Source organism: Elephas maximus, chromosome 1 (assembly GCF_024166365.1).
Source record: "Elephas maximus indicus isolate mEleMax1 chromosome 1, mEleMax1 primary haplotype, whole genome shotgun sequence".
Classification (NCBI taxonomy): domain Eukaryota; kingdom Metazoa; phylum Chordata; class Mammalia; order Proboscidea; family Elephantidae; genus Elephas; species Elephas maximus.
In genome coordinates, this window is record NC_064819.1 from 154,387,789 (window position 1) to 154,402,258 (window position 14,470).

Sequence of the window (14,470 nt, forward strand, 5' to 3'; positions counted from 1 at the left end):
AGATGTTTAAGGAAAAAGGTCCCACAATTCTCAATATGGAGAAATCCAGAGTATTTTAAATTTCTACCTAGATAACAAAGGTGCCTTTTTGCTTCCCTCTGAAAGAGCAGGTAATAACCACTCTGCAAATTTTGTAGAATGTCTACTACCTATGAACATCGTGCTAACTGTTGGGGATATAGCAGGTAACAAGATAGACTTATCCTCGTTCTCATGAGCAAATAACTCTAGAGGCGATATTATATACTACAGACACAAACTGAGATTTGCGGGCTACAAGATTCTAGAATTATGCTAATTTAAGATAGGAGTTATTACGAATAAAAATTCCACTAAAGACAACACTCTAAAATGCAAGCTTAAATTCCTAAATGATGAAGGTGAGTTAAAAATAAACTCATTTGAGCAAGCCAAAAGGGTAGAGAAGAGAGAAATTTATGTGTAACAATCAGTTTGAATTCGGGAGTATGGGGAGGTGGGGGAAACCCTGGCGGCGTAGTGGTTAAGTGCTACGGCTGCTAACCAAAAAGTTGGCAGTTTGAATCCACCAGGCGCTCCTTGGAAACTCTACGGGGCAGTTCTACTCTGTCCTATAGGGTCGCTGTGAGTCAGAATTAACTCGACGGCAGTGGGTGGGTGGATGGGAGGGTGCTGAGGAAGAGGTCACATTATTAGAACTTACTTTGGTGGTTTCAGGTCCCTGTGAATTAGAGCTTTGGGTTGCATGCTGTGAAGATAAGCCACTCCTTGGGAACACTGTAAACACCAACTCATTGCATGGGCAGCAGTGTAATATGGCAATGGTTCAGCACCATGCAGCACTGCAAAAGAAAGGCACAAACTAAAAAGAACTTTATTGCATATAACAAAAGACACTAGGTGAATGCAAGCACTATCAGAACACATGACTAGGTTTTCTTCTACGCATGCTCTCATCAGTCCTGCTTTTAATTCTTTTCTAGATAAAGACTGAAGTATTTATAATTTTGAGTGGGTAAATGCCACAAAACTACCTATTATTTAATAGTGCTACTATTAATGTTATTCATACATTCAAGTAAAATTAATATACATTACTATATTCTTTCAAATTGACAGACACAGTCTTTCACACAGTAACATAAAATATAAGCAATCTGATAGCATACTACGAGAAATACTACAAATGGCAACAAAATAATTCCTATCAACATGTTTAAATTATGCTTTCTATAATAGCTAAAAAGTAGAAAGAGTTCAACCAAATAAACAAGGGAGTATTAGATATCCAGTAACAATGACAAAAACACATGGACAGTCAATATAAGTCAAAGTTTGTATAAAACTGGTGCTAGAAAAGATAATACATTTATATATACAGTTGTTTTTCAGGTAGAAGAGTTAGCTTTATTCTGTAAGCTGACGAATGATACACAGAGTTTTCTTCCATTATTAAAATTAAAATGTTCTGTTAACTCAGTGTTCACGATTTCATTTTGAAAAAAAAAAAAAACAAAGCAAAGTGAAACAGAAATACGATGAAGGAGTTTTAAAATGAGAAGACTCAAAGCTAAAGAGGGCAAAAACAAAAATTAAAAGCCTGAACATATTTTAAAATCTATTTAAAAAGCAAATTTTACCTCACTTAAATGTTTCAAACATTATGATCAGCATAACTAATTTAAAAAATTGATAGATTTCTACCAAAGAGGACATTAAAATGGCTACTAAACACATGAAAAGATGCTCAGCATCATTAGCCATCACAGAGATATAAATCATAAACACAGTAAGATACCATTTCACTGCCACTAGGATGGCTAAGATTAAAACAAAGAAACCCAGAAAATAACAAATGTTGGTGAGGACATGGGGGAAATCGGAACCTTTATCCATTGCTGGTGGGAGTTCAAAATGGTACAGCCATTGTTGAAAACAGTGTGGCTGTGCCTCAAAACACTACAACAGAACTACTATAATCCCACCCCCCCCAAAAAAACCCAAACCTGTTGCTGTTGAGTCACTTCCGACTCAGTGATCCTATACAACAGAGTAGAACTGCTCCATAGGGTTTCCAAGGTGTGGCTAGTAGATTTGAACTGCCAACCTTTTGGTTAGCAGCCAAGCTCTTAACCACTGTGCTACCAGGGCTCCTGTATGACCCAGCAATTCCACTCTTTGGTATATACACAAAAGACTTGAAAGCAGACTCAAAAAGAGACTCGTACACCAGTGCTCACTGCAGCACTATTCATAATATCCAAGAAGTGGGAACAACCTAAATGCCCATCAACACATGAACGGGTAAGCAAAATGAGGTACATACATACAATGGAATACTACCTAGCCAACAGGAGAAATGAAGTCTTGACAAATGCTACAGTATGGATGGAGCCTGAAGGCAGCATTCTGAGTGAAATAAGTCAATCACAAAGGGGCAAATACTGTATGACCTCACTTATATAAAAAGATAAGAAAAGGCAAACGTATACAGGCCAAAGTTTATTAGTGCTTACCAGGGGCAGGAGGGATAGGGAAAAGGGAGGTTAACGGTGATGGAAAAATTGCATTGATTAAGGGGAGGCCTGCACAGCTGATTACTGTATCTGCTGTCAATAAGTTGTACACTGATAAAAAGCCGAATTGGCAAAAGTTGTATGACAGATACATTTATAACAAAGACAAAAAAAACTGCTCCCTTTGCCATGAGACTAGAAGAACTGGCTGGTACCTAGCTACCGTTACTGAACATTTTGATCAAAGATTCCATAGGAGAATCCCAATCAAAAGGGGTGATACATAGAACAGAATTTCAAATTCTTACGGACTCAAGACATCCTGGAGCCATGAAGGGTGGCTGCACCCTTAAACTACTGCTTTGAGATAATCTTTAAACCTTAAACCAAAAATATCCCAAAGTCATTTTAAAATCAAACAACAGTTTAACTTAACTAGTAAAAAAAGGTCTGCCTTGAGCATTATGCTCTTTTAACAACCATCTTTAAAAAAAAAAAAAAACCTGTTGCTGTTGAGTTGATTCCAACTCATAGTGACCCTACAGGACAGAGTAGAATTGCCCCCACTGGGTTTCCAAGGGGTGCCTGGTGAATTCAAACTGCTGACTTTTTGGTTAGCAGCTGTAGCTCTTAACTACTACGCCACTAGGGTTTCTAAGGATCATCTATATAGGATCAAATTACAACAGCCAACTCGAAAGATTAGATAGGAACCTTAGGGGGCAGTGATTTTATGTTAACAAGGGATGAACAACTCAGAAAATGAGGGTGAAAATGACCACAACTCGAAGAATGTAATCTATGTCACTAAATCGTACATGTAGAAACTACGGAATTGGTGTGTGTTTTGCTGTATATATTCGACAACAAAAAATGATAATTTCTAAAGCTGTAATACCTTTTCATTTTTCATCTTTAGCAGATTTTACAAAATTATCTTCTTCTGATACTCTGATGATAAATTGTGAAGAACATTAAATAATTTAACACAGTTTTTATTAAAAGCTTTTCAATTATTTTAACTGACTAGATAAAGACAGGTATAATGACACTCACCATTATATAAAGAGCCCCCTTCAGCATATTCCATCACAAGACACACCTAAAGGAAACATGCCAGAAGAATTAACCCCTGAACTGCAGTATTTTAGGGGACTTGAGAGATAATTTAGTTTAACTCCCCAATTTTACAGATGTATTAAAAACATTCTTTCAGCTCCTACTATATGAATGGCACTAGAGGGAGAAAAAAAAAAAATCTATGATTTAAGACCTTTTCTTCTAAGAGTCCCCTGTCTAAGAGGGGGTATGTAAAAAAAAAAAAACACCGTCACAAGATCTTTTGTGCTGCATAAGTGCTATCACAGGATAAACAAAAGCCTCATATGAGATCACCGGGTAAGACCACCTAAGACAACTCCTCTAATATAATGCGTTGTAAAGGGCCAGAAACAACCAACTGAATAATGGTGCAACTTGTTTTTTTCAGAAATACATCTAAGATAGTAAGTCTAGATATCTTCATAAACTAAAGCCTACACACATTTCCCATGTCATTTTTTTTACAGACTTCTGCTAATAAAAAAGTGACAAACTTACCGGATTCAAGCAAGCTCCATATAGCTTTACAATATTAGGATGGTTCACCCGGGATAACTGGCGAAGCTGTAACAAATTAAGATTTCTTTAAAAAAGTGATACTTTTTGAGGTATTGATGTCACAGAATCATTAAAATCTTAGGGCTGTACAAAGCATTTGTTCAATCATTCAACAATTACTGTCTAGCATGTAGCAGATACTATGGTCATAGGCATGGGGAATACCAAGATGAATGGCACAGATCCTCTGCCCCCCAGGTCTCACAGTTTAGTTGGGGAGACACACACGTAAACAAATAATGTGCAAAGTACTATAACAGGAATTATGAATAAGGCAGAATGAGTACAAAGCAGAAAAAAATAACCCTGAGATAAAATGTCAGGAAACCATCCCAGAGAAGACAATGAGCTGAGTTATCCCAACAGAGGAAGGCTTGTCATTGTTGTCATCATCATTTTCATGGCTATGGCTGAATAGTGCACTTTATGTACCAGGCCCTTGTAGGCACTTCATAGACATTATAAAATACTCACAAGTCTGCAAGGGAGGTGTTATCATTTTCATTTTAAAGATGGCAGCTTTAAAGAACTGAAGCTCAGAGAGTTAAGTGAGCTGCTAAACATCCTACAGCTAGGAAGTGGCACAGTCAGGGTTTGAACCTCAACACGTCAGACTTAAAAAATCTGCACTCTTTCCACACATTTCAGCTATGCCCTCTACTCCATTCTCCCACCTCCTGAATTAACTCCCTCCTCTCCATTCCCACTGCTGTTACCTTGGTAATTCTAACATGAACCACTGCAGTTAAGTAGTACAGTCTTTCAGTTGGTCTCCTTACTTTCAGTTTTAATTTTCTCCAATCCAATTTTCATGCTATAGCCAGTGAGGAGCTTGGCTGTACTTACTTTCCCTTGTTCTAGACCTCAGTCTTCTATTAATGTATTCTCCATAACTGCTTCTTGCTCTTTCTTTTCTCCTTTTGTCTTCTCTTTTCTGCCCTCCCCCCTTCTTCTTCCTCTCTTTCACTACTCCTACATTACACTGCTGGCTCATATGAAGTCTACTAAGATCTATAAATTTTACTATAAGCTACTAAAAAGCTGGGTCTCTCTTCAGGCAATACTTGTGAATTTTGGGACCTAAAAAAAATTATTATCACTATTACATTTCATCTTACTGTTAAGATTCAGAACTGAGCTTCTGGTAGCAGAGTGATTTCAAGCATTTATTTTTGTTCTCTCACCAATCTTCACTAAAACAGTAAAGGAATGTTTTAAATGCATGAACTCAGAAGGTTGAAGAGAATGTGAAATGAGAAAACAACATTTTTTGCAAACTGGAAAGCAAATGACATGCAACAATTGACCCTGCAGAGCTGAAAGAGCTGAATCCTAAAATGACAGTAAGAAAAAATGAGAAGAAGCCAGACTTATCATACAAAATGCTCAAAAGGATGGGGAATAGAGATGCTACTAGGAACCCCTGCAAATGAGCTAATAAAAGATAGAAAGGATTAGTTGAAAGACCCAAAGACTCCCTCCCAGAATTCAAGCAGCCAGTGATTGCCTCTTTATCATTCCAGCGAAGGCTGGAGGTTTACTCCTTAGAGAAGGTGTAACAGAAAGTTTCTAGATTGGAGGACATCAAACACAACTGAAGGGGTGGGTACCCAGATAAAACCAGAGGAGATTAAAGTTTACATATTAAATGTTGGGACCCTTTGCCTTCTTCTCACACTTGGCTTTCAAAATACCAAGGTGTATACCCTCCAGGCAGAAGATGGGAATTCAATTTGTCCAAGAGACAAAATATAAAAATGTAGACACTGAGGTTTTTCTCATTAAACATCCCAACCATACCGTCTTCAAATGACCGTGCATGTGTGCATGCACACAAACACACACATACTCCTTCCAATCAGTTTTTTTAGTATCTCTTACATGTGAGTGGAAAGTTAAGGATCATGAAGCATTTGACGAAAGCTTCTAATATAAAACAGACAAAAGGAAAAAAGCACCTTGGTAGCAAGAGATATCAATCAGGAGAAAGAAAACAAAATTTGGTACCTTCAAAGATAGGATAATATGTCCATAAAATACAAAGAGAATATTATAAATAAATAAGAATGTAGAAATTTAAAATACAAAACATTTAAAACTCACTTGAAGTGTGTAAGAAAATCTTACTGAAAGTAGAGCAAAAAGACAGAAAGAAGAGAGAAAAAAATTACAGAACCAGTCCAGGAAGTCTAATATCTGTTGTTTTTGCTGTTAGGTGCCGTCAAGTCCGTTCCAGCTCATAGTGACTCTATGTACTTCAGAATGAAAACACTGCCCTGTACTGTGCCATCCTCACAATTGTTGCTACGTTTAAGCCCGCTGTTGCAGTCACCGTGTCAATCCATCTCATTAAAGGTCTTCCTCTTTTTCGCTAACCCTCTACTTTACCAAGCATGATGTCCTTCTCCAGTGTCTGGTCGCTCCTGATAACATGTCCAAAGTATGTGAAGCGAAGTCTCACCATCCTTGCTTCTAAGGATCATTCTGGCTGTACTTCTTCCGAGACAGATTTGTCCATTCTTCTGGCAGCCCATGGTATATTCAATATTCTTTGCCAAGACCATAATTCAAAGGCGTCAATTCTTCTTCTGTCTTCCTTATTCACTGTCCAGCCTTAGATGCATATGAGGCAATTGAAAATACCATGGCTTGGGTCAGGTGCACCTTAGTTGTCAAAGTGACATCTTTGCTTTTTAACACGTTAAAGAGATTTTTTTGCAGCAAATGTGCCCAATGTCCAATCTAGCTTCGCAGCAATATGCAAGCCAACACAGTATGACAAACTGACAAAGAAGTAACGAAGCTATCTCTAGGAAGTGGAAAATTTGGTAGGAGGTATAAAGGACTGAAATTTTTTGGCAAGAACCCTTGAAAAACATTTCGACTCTTTAAATTATATGGATGCATAGCCTTGATTAAAAACATTTTTTTCCAAGCCATTATGATCTTTTGTCTTCCTACATCTAACACATATGCGATTTCACCCAGGTTTGTGAAACTGCCAATGTATCAGTACATGATTGATGACCCTATCTAAGTCACAAACAAAAATGCTGAGTAAGTACGGCTGAGGCCAGACTCTGGGCACACTATCAGACACTATCTTTCTTTATGATGACATCAAACCATTCACGGTATTTCTCAACTCATTCAACCAATTATAAATTCATTTGATCCTATTAAATAAATAAGTTCTCATTTCTCCATATCACACACAAAAAGCCATGAAATATATTTTGAAATTATTATGAAATGAAAACATAGGTACAAATTCTAAATGTTTATAAGGTAAAGGCCAATTATTCATTGGTCAAAAAGGTTAAAATGTGGCCAAAATATTGATTTAATCACATATGGTAATCCAATGTAAAAATAACAAAGTTAATTAAGGAATAAATCTGATAATACAATAATATCACGATTACTGAATTTTCCTTCGTAATCAAATGAGAAAGAGAACAAAGTTGTAAATTTTCATGCTAAATGAGAAAAACCAAAGTTCTTAAAATAATCTTATTTAAATTTCTAAAAATAGTTAGAAATAAATGCATAAAATTTCTTAATTTTAGATAATGGGAGAGACTACCATTTCTTTTCTACTTAAAAACAAAAATTCTAGGCCTTGAAATAAATTTGAATTACATGGATAAGATTTTAATTCAGGGATGAATTCACTTATGTAGTTAAGTCTTCTTTTTTCTAGTTTTTAATTAGAACTAAGAATGTGAATGAGAAAATGTTACAGTGGCATTACCTTTGGTTCATTCAAATTGTTGATATTCAAGTAGAGAGATGAATGACAACTGGAAAACAATCTTCTTAAAAATATTCCATTCACAGAGTAACTTATGAGAAGAACTACTAAAAATGGCATTTCAACTTACCTCTACAATAAAAGCTTTCCTCTCAGACTCACTTTCAATTTGTTTAATAGCAACATCTTTTGCTCTCCATTTAGCTTTGCAGACTACTCCAAAGGCTCCTCTTCCAACAACCTGAGTTTAAAAATACCATGAGAATCAGAAACAAATATATCAGCCCAACATATAATATTAAGGCCAATCTGAAACATTTACCAAAAAAAATTTTAGAAATTATCAATATCTGGATTTGTCACTGAGAATGTACAAATTTTCAACACAGTAAGATGATGACAAAATGCACACTACACCTACCCCTCACTTATCGACTATCTTGTTACCTGACTTTTCCCATTTATGACAAAAAAACACTATCTGACTATTCTGCACATTAACAACGCACATCTGGCAATAACGAATGCTGAGGTGTAAGGTGACAGTAATGCTGGCTGTGATGGCAAAGGCTATGGGTCAGTTTGGCTGGGCCATGATTCTCAGTGATTTGGCAGTTATACAATGATGTAATTTGGCAGTTAAGTAATAATGTGATTTGGTGGTTATGTAATGATGTAATTTGGCAGTCATATCATGATGTAGCCATCCTCCATTTTGTAGTCCAACATGGTCATCCTCCATTTTTGCATAATGCCGATTTTCACATAATGACCTGGTCTTTGGAACCTAATCATGTTGATAAGTGAGGAGTATGTAGTCTCTATCCTCGAAAATTTATGGTCTAGACACCTCCTCATTCTCAACCAAAACTATAAAAAGCAAAGAAAAAAGACTCATCGAGGAATAAACACAGTAATGCAATTTGTTAAATGCAGAAAACGGGTAACATGAATGAGAAGATGCTTTAGAAAAATAAAAATAAAAAGCAGGAAAATACGTTTCATGCTATCATATCTAAGAAATTAAAAATGGCTTTTGAATAATTTGGTATGGGCAAGGGTTGGACGCGAAAGCATAAAAATGCAGATAAAAAAAGGTTGGCTACGGTGAAGGACAGATAAAATGCGGTATGTTTATACAATGGAATATTATTCAGCAAAAAAAAAAGCGAACTATGGACACATGCTACACCCTGGGTGAACCTCAAAAATATTATGCTAAGAAGTCAGACACAAGAAGCCATACATATTGCATGATTCCATTTGCATAAAATGTACAGAAAAGGTAAATTTTGAGACATAATTTTTGTCTATACAGACAAAAAATATATCATGGTTGCTGGGGGCTGAGGGCAGTAAAAATCCCAACAAACCAGTTGAAAAACCAGTTGCCATCAAGAAAATACTCAAGAGCTTGTTCATGATAAAGGCTACACAACTTGGAAAATCTGCTAAAAATCACTGAATTGGACACTTCAAATGAGTGAATTTTATGATACGTAAAATATATCTCAATAAAGCTATAAAAAAAATTGGTCATTTATTGCACTATTGTTGAAGTTAACTGATGGGTACATGCTGTTGTTGCCATATGCCGCTGATTCCACTCCGACTCACAGTGATCACACCGGACAGAGTAGAACTGCCCCATACGGTTTCCTAGGCTGTAATTAAAAGGAGTAGACTACCAGGTCTTTTCTCCCAAGAAGCCACTTTCGGTTAGCAGTCAAGTACTTAACCATTGTGTCACCAGGACTCCTTGATGGGTATACATGGAGCTTCATTACGACTCTACTTTCACAAACATTTTAAATTTTCCATAACATAAACAAGGTAAAAACAAAGAATAGCTCTTGATACCTGTTACAACAAAGTCATCAGTTAAGTAAGTACCCTTTACTCCAATCTCTCGACTTCCAATATATCTAAACACTCTGTGTCAAAGCCTTTTCCTGGACAGAGGTGTCAAGTGAAAAATCTACCCCATAAGGTTTCAAAGGCTGTAATCTTTATGGAAGCAGATCACCAGGTCTTTCACTCATTGGAGCCGCTGCATGGGTTCGAACCCAACCTTTCAGTTTGCAGCCCAGCTCTTAACTGTCACGCCAACAGGGCTCTGTTTACCTCTCACTTATTATGTACTTTTATGTAGCAAACGCTGAGCTAAGTGCTTTACATACTTCATTTACACAGCCTTAGGAGGCAGGTATAATACTATCCTCATTCTATGGATGAAGCACCTAGCTTTAAAGAAGTAAAATAACTTGCCCAAGGCCAGACAGCTAGTAAGTGGTGGAGTGAGGTTTGATGCCAGGCAGTGTAACACCAGAATGTTAGCGATCCCAGTTCCCAACACATATAAAGTTCTTCATATATAAGAAAGTAGCAGTTATGTCTTCCCTTGGAGGAGTGTTCAGTTTAAATAAACTGACATAAATAAATCCCTGGCATAAAACTCTTCTATAATAAAGCTGGAGATAGCTAGGGTGATCAAATAATTTATTATCTAAAGCAGGACACTTTGGAGAGTTAAGAAGGGATGCTAGTAATAACTATGTCAAGACAGTAGTCACAAATTGGGAAGTATGGTGCCTCTAGCCACAGCTCACATTCTACTTCAAAAATCACACATAGTACTATGGACATTTCTCAAATTCCTCAATCCATAAAGCCATCCAAAAGGCTAACATTTATTGAATGCTTATTATGTGCTAGGCACTGTTCTATGTGCTTTTCATGTATTAACACATTTAATCCTCCCCATTTTAAAGGTGAGGAAACTCAGGCACACAATTATAACTCACTCAAGATCCCACATCCTGTAAGCATTCAGGGAACCCAGGTTTGAAGCCTAGGAGTATGTAATGACCATAAGATTTCTACATTCAGCTTCTTTCTGTCTGTCCTTGACTAAAAGGAAACTGGGCTTGCCCTAGGAAAAACTGCAAGGTAGGCCAAAATCTCTGGTAGCTAATCTTTCCTTTGGTGACTTTCCTTTTTACCCTACCTATCTCTGAGTGCCGAGGGTCCTCCTGCTGTTTAGGCTTCTGCTCTCCTCCACACCTCTCATAAGAGAAAAGGAACCAACATCAGTTACTTGTACTTGTCAATCAGTTACCTGTCAACCTGTATCATGAAGAGGTATTGGCATTAGGATAATGCAAAGAACTGCATATCCAGGTTTAGCCAATAGACTTGAGTTTGAATGTAGGGTCTGTCTACCTATTAGATCTTAATGCTGGGTACGTTAAATGTCTTTGAGCTTCAGTTTTCTGAAAATCAGTTATAAAGGCGATAATCACATTTTTCTCAGTGAATATCTATAGGGCTCACAGATTAATACTAAGCATTTTCTTATATGCTATAAGAGAACAATAAGTGCTCGGAGTTGGCTATGAATTAGTGTAAGGAGCTGTGGTATTCATTTCTCTCAAGGTGAACTAAAATGAACTGCAAATAGACCCCGAAACAAGATTCAAGTTTATGTCAACATTAGGCTAAGGAGATAAGCGTGGAGACTAACCTACTTGTTGATATTACTATTAGCTATGAAAAAAAGATTATGAAATAATTTGGATATATTCTTCAAGTGTGTATTTACAAATACATCAAAATAACTGATACTTAGAAGGATTTCTCTTGTTTCACTTACCTATTCTCAGGTATATTGATTTTCAAATGTCCATGCAGGGATTGCAAATATCTATATTTGTGGATCATGCACTTGTAACAAAAATTGTGACTGTTCGTGACGCACAAGTGCCATCTAGTGATGAAGTGATGGCTGACACTGAGCCTTCTACTTAAAACCACAGGGACAAAACATGGGCCTGTAAGGATATGATAAACTTTCACCCTTTTGCTTAATGAAGCAATTTTGAGGAACATCCTGAAATATAAAACAAGCACATTCTTGTAAGATAAGTGCCCGTGGCCTCAGGAAGCCTCCACTTGCCTTAAAGCCATGCAATATTTCACGTGTGTGGTGAAACAACACAATATAAAATGATAATAAAGGCCAAGATGAGATGTCCAAGGCTGCACACATAAACTGAAATACACAATAGGAATCATAATTGCTTGAATTCCAAGGAGAATGATGTTATATAAGCATAGAGCCAATGCATAAAGAATTAAATTTTGGGGTATGGACAAATTACTTTGCATTTTCATGGCATAAATGTAGAGATATTAGGGGCAAAAAGAAAAAATATATATATAAAGAATTGACTCCTGCCTTCACAGGATGAAAGTAGAGAAGAAATTTAAGACTAAATAACTGTACTTATTTAAATGCTCACCAGCTACAGGGTAAAGAAGGCCCTGATCTACTTGAAGTGTACTTTCTAGTGTGTGTGAGGTGTGGGTGGAGGGTGGGGGAGGGAAGGCAGGGCAAAAGATAAGACACCATGAATAGATGGATCAAAAATAATAATAGCATGTTGCTTTAAAAAAAAAAAAAAAAAGCCCAGTAGGATGATATGAAAAAGAGAAGGAAAAGAACGAAAGATGAGAATCCATGATGGAGGCTATAGAATCTCCCTCAAGTGGAATTCAAAGGCAGAAAGGACTTCTACAACCCATCTCTCACCTAGAACCCCAAGAGGAGGCAGCCTTACAGAATGTGCTGTGCCAACATGGGAGCCGCAAAAGAGTAAGAATAATGGCAAGGAAGACAGACAGAGGGAGGCTCTATCCCAGGCTCTCTCAGCCCCAGCTGAGGAAGAATTCTTGCCAAGGAAATTAAAGAGTCTTCTGACAGGAAAGAGGCTGCTGCAGGGCAGGGTGTTGACAGCCCAAATACAGGAAGCTGAATGGAGAGCACAGTTGAGTTTCAGAGGATCAACGAAAGCCAAGGGGACGGCCTAGTCAGTAAGCCGGGAGAAATGTGTAAGGAAGGAGAAATGGGTCTCCTGCCTTCAGGGCTGAAACTGATGCTTATGCCAAGAGAATGATGAGTTTTATATGTTAAGTCATTAAACTAATAATTCTTGAGTGCCTACTATATCTAGCTACTGTTCAGGATACCAGAGATAAACAGTAAACAAAAAGAAGGCCCTGATCTACCTGGAATGTACTTTCTAGTTTTTTTTTTTTTGAGGGGGGTGGGGGGGAGTAGAGGGAGGAGAAGAGACCACGAATAGACAGACTGAAAGGAGAAAAAGAAAAGAATCAGATTGTTATAAAAAAAAAAAAAAAAAGCCCAATAGGATGATATGAAAAAGACTGGTGGTAACTTGAGGCTGAGTAGTAGTATAGGAAGGCTATCTGAGAGGTAAGTAACCTGATATCTGAATGAAAGGAGAAGCCAACCAAAAGTTAGGGAAAAGAAACAATCAATGTAAAAAAAAAAGCCTTTACAGAAAACTAAAAACAAAACAAAACCCCTGATTTCTTTTTTAAAACAGTATTCGAGTCACATCTATGGGCTAGGCGCTGTTCTGTGCACTCGAGGTGTATCAGTGAACAAGAGAGACCAAAAACCTCGCTCTAATTGATTACATTCTCACGGAGAGAGACAAATAAATAAGATATATAAGAAAAAACATATATTTTAGAAAATGATATACATACTAAAAGCGAGCATAATTGTGTGTGTGTGTGTGTGTGTGTGTGTGTGTACACACACTCTCCCACCCTACACACAATTTAGACAGGGTAAAAAAAAAAATTTTTTTTTTTTTTTAGTCAGGAGGGCCTCACTGAGAAAGGTGACAGTTTAGTGATGACCTAGAGAAACACCTGGAGAGCTTGCTGTGGCTGGTGCAGTGGGAAAAGGGAAGAATGATGCAAGATGAGGCTGGAGAGACAGAGGCCAGGTCCTGAAGAGTACGCACCAATGACGAGTGTAGACTGCAGTCTAAGTGCAACGGGAAACAATTTTTAAGGCAGTTTTAAGGGAAGTTTTGGGTTTTAAGGAGGAAAGATGTGATGTGATTTATATTAAAAAAAAAATTCTAGCTCTTAAGAATGGATTGTAGAGCGGCTAGAGTATACAAATAGGGAGATCAGTTAGGAAATAATAGCTGTAAGGACAAGGTCGATGGTTGTTGTTGTTAGTTGCCATGGAGTTGATTCTGACCCATAGTGACTCCTTGTGCACAGGGTAGAATAATTAATGAAGCAACAGGCAAACCAGGAAGAGTGTCACAGAAGACAAAAGGAAGTTTTTCAAGAAGAAAGTATATCACTAAATTACATACCTGAAAAATGGTGAGCTGACAAATGTCAGGTAACATATTTTTGCAAGAAAAAAAAAAAAAGAAAGTTGATGTAAGAACTGAAAAGCATTAAGACAATGGCTCTCAAAGGTGGTCCTTAGGTGAGAAGCGTCAGCCGTAACCTGGGAACTTGTGAGAAATGAAAATTCTCATTCTCCAACCAGAATTACTGAGTCTGGGGTGGGGCCAGCAATTTGTGTTTTAAAAGCCTTCCAGGTGATTCTGATGTTTGATTTGTGGCAAGATTAAATAATTTTCTCTACTGAGCTGAAGGAGCCCTGGTGGTGCAGTGGTTAAAAGCTCAGCTGCTAACCAAAAGATCGGCAGTTTAAATCCACCAG

General features: G+C 37.3%; 1 protein-coding gene across 6 annotated transcripts in view; it reads right to left on the reverse strand.

Annotated features, from left to right (window-relative positions):
* Positions 1 to 14,470, reverse strand: part of MAP3K7 (mitogen-activated protein kinase kinase kinase 7) — an 81,570-nt gene that overhangs the window by 56,351 nt on the left and 10,749 nt on the right. For 4 of the 6 annotated variants that reach the window (XM_049897458.1, XM_049897424.1, XM_049897415.1 and 1 more), the window contains exons 2-5: positions 8,039 to 8,149; positions 4,095 to 4,160; positions 3,552 to 3,597; positions 683 to 821 (exon numbers count right to left, since the gene is read on the reverse strand). In XM_049897458.1, coding sequence (XP_049753415.1) covers positions 683 to 821; positions 3,552 to 3,597; positions 4,095 to 4,160; positions 8,039 to 8,149 — 362 coding nt within the window. Of the gene's footprint in view, positions 1 to 682; positions 822 to 3,551; positions 3,598 to 4,094; positions 4,161 to 6,542; positions 7,503 to 8,038; positions 8,150 to 14,470 lie in introns of those variants that run through there. The other 2 variants (XM_049897444.1, XM_049897453.1) reach the window with 2 other exon arrangements.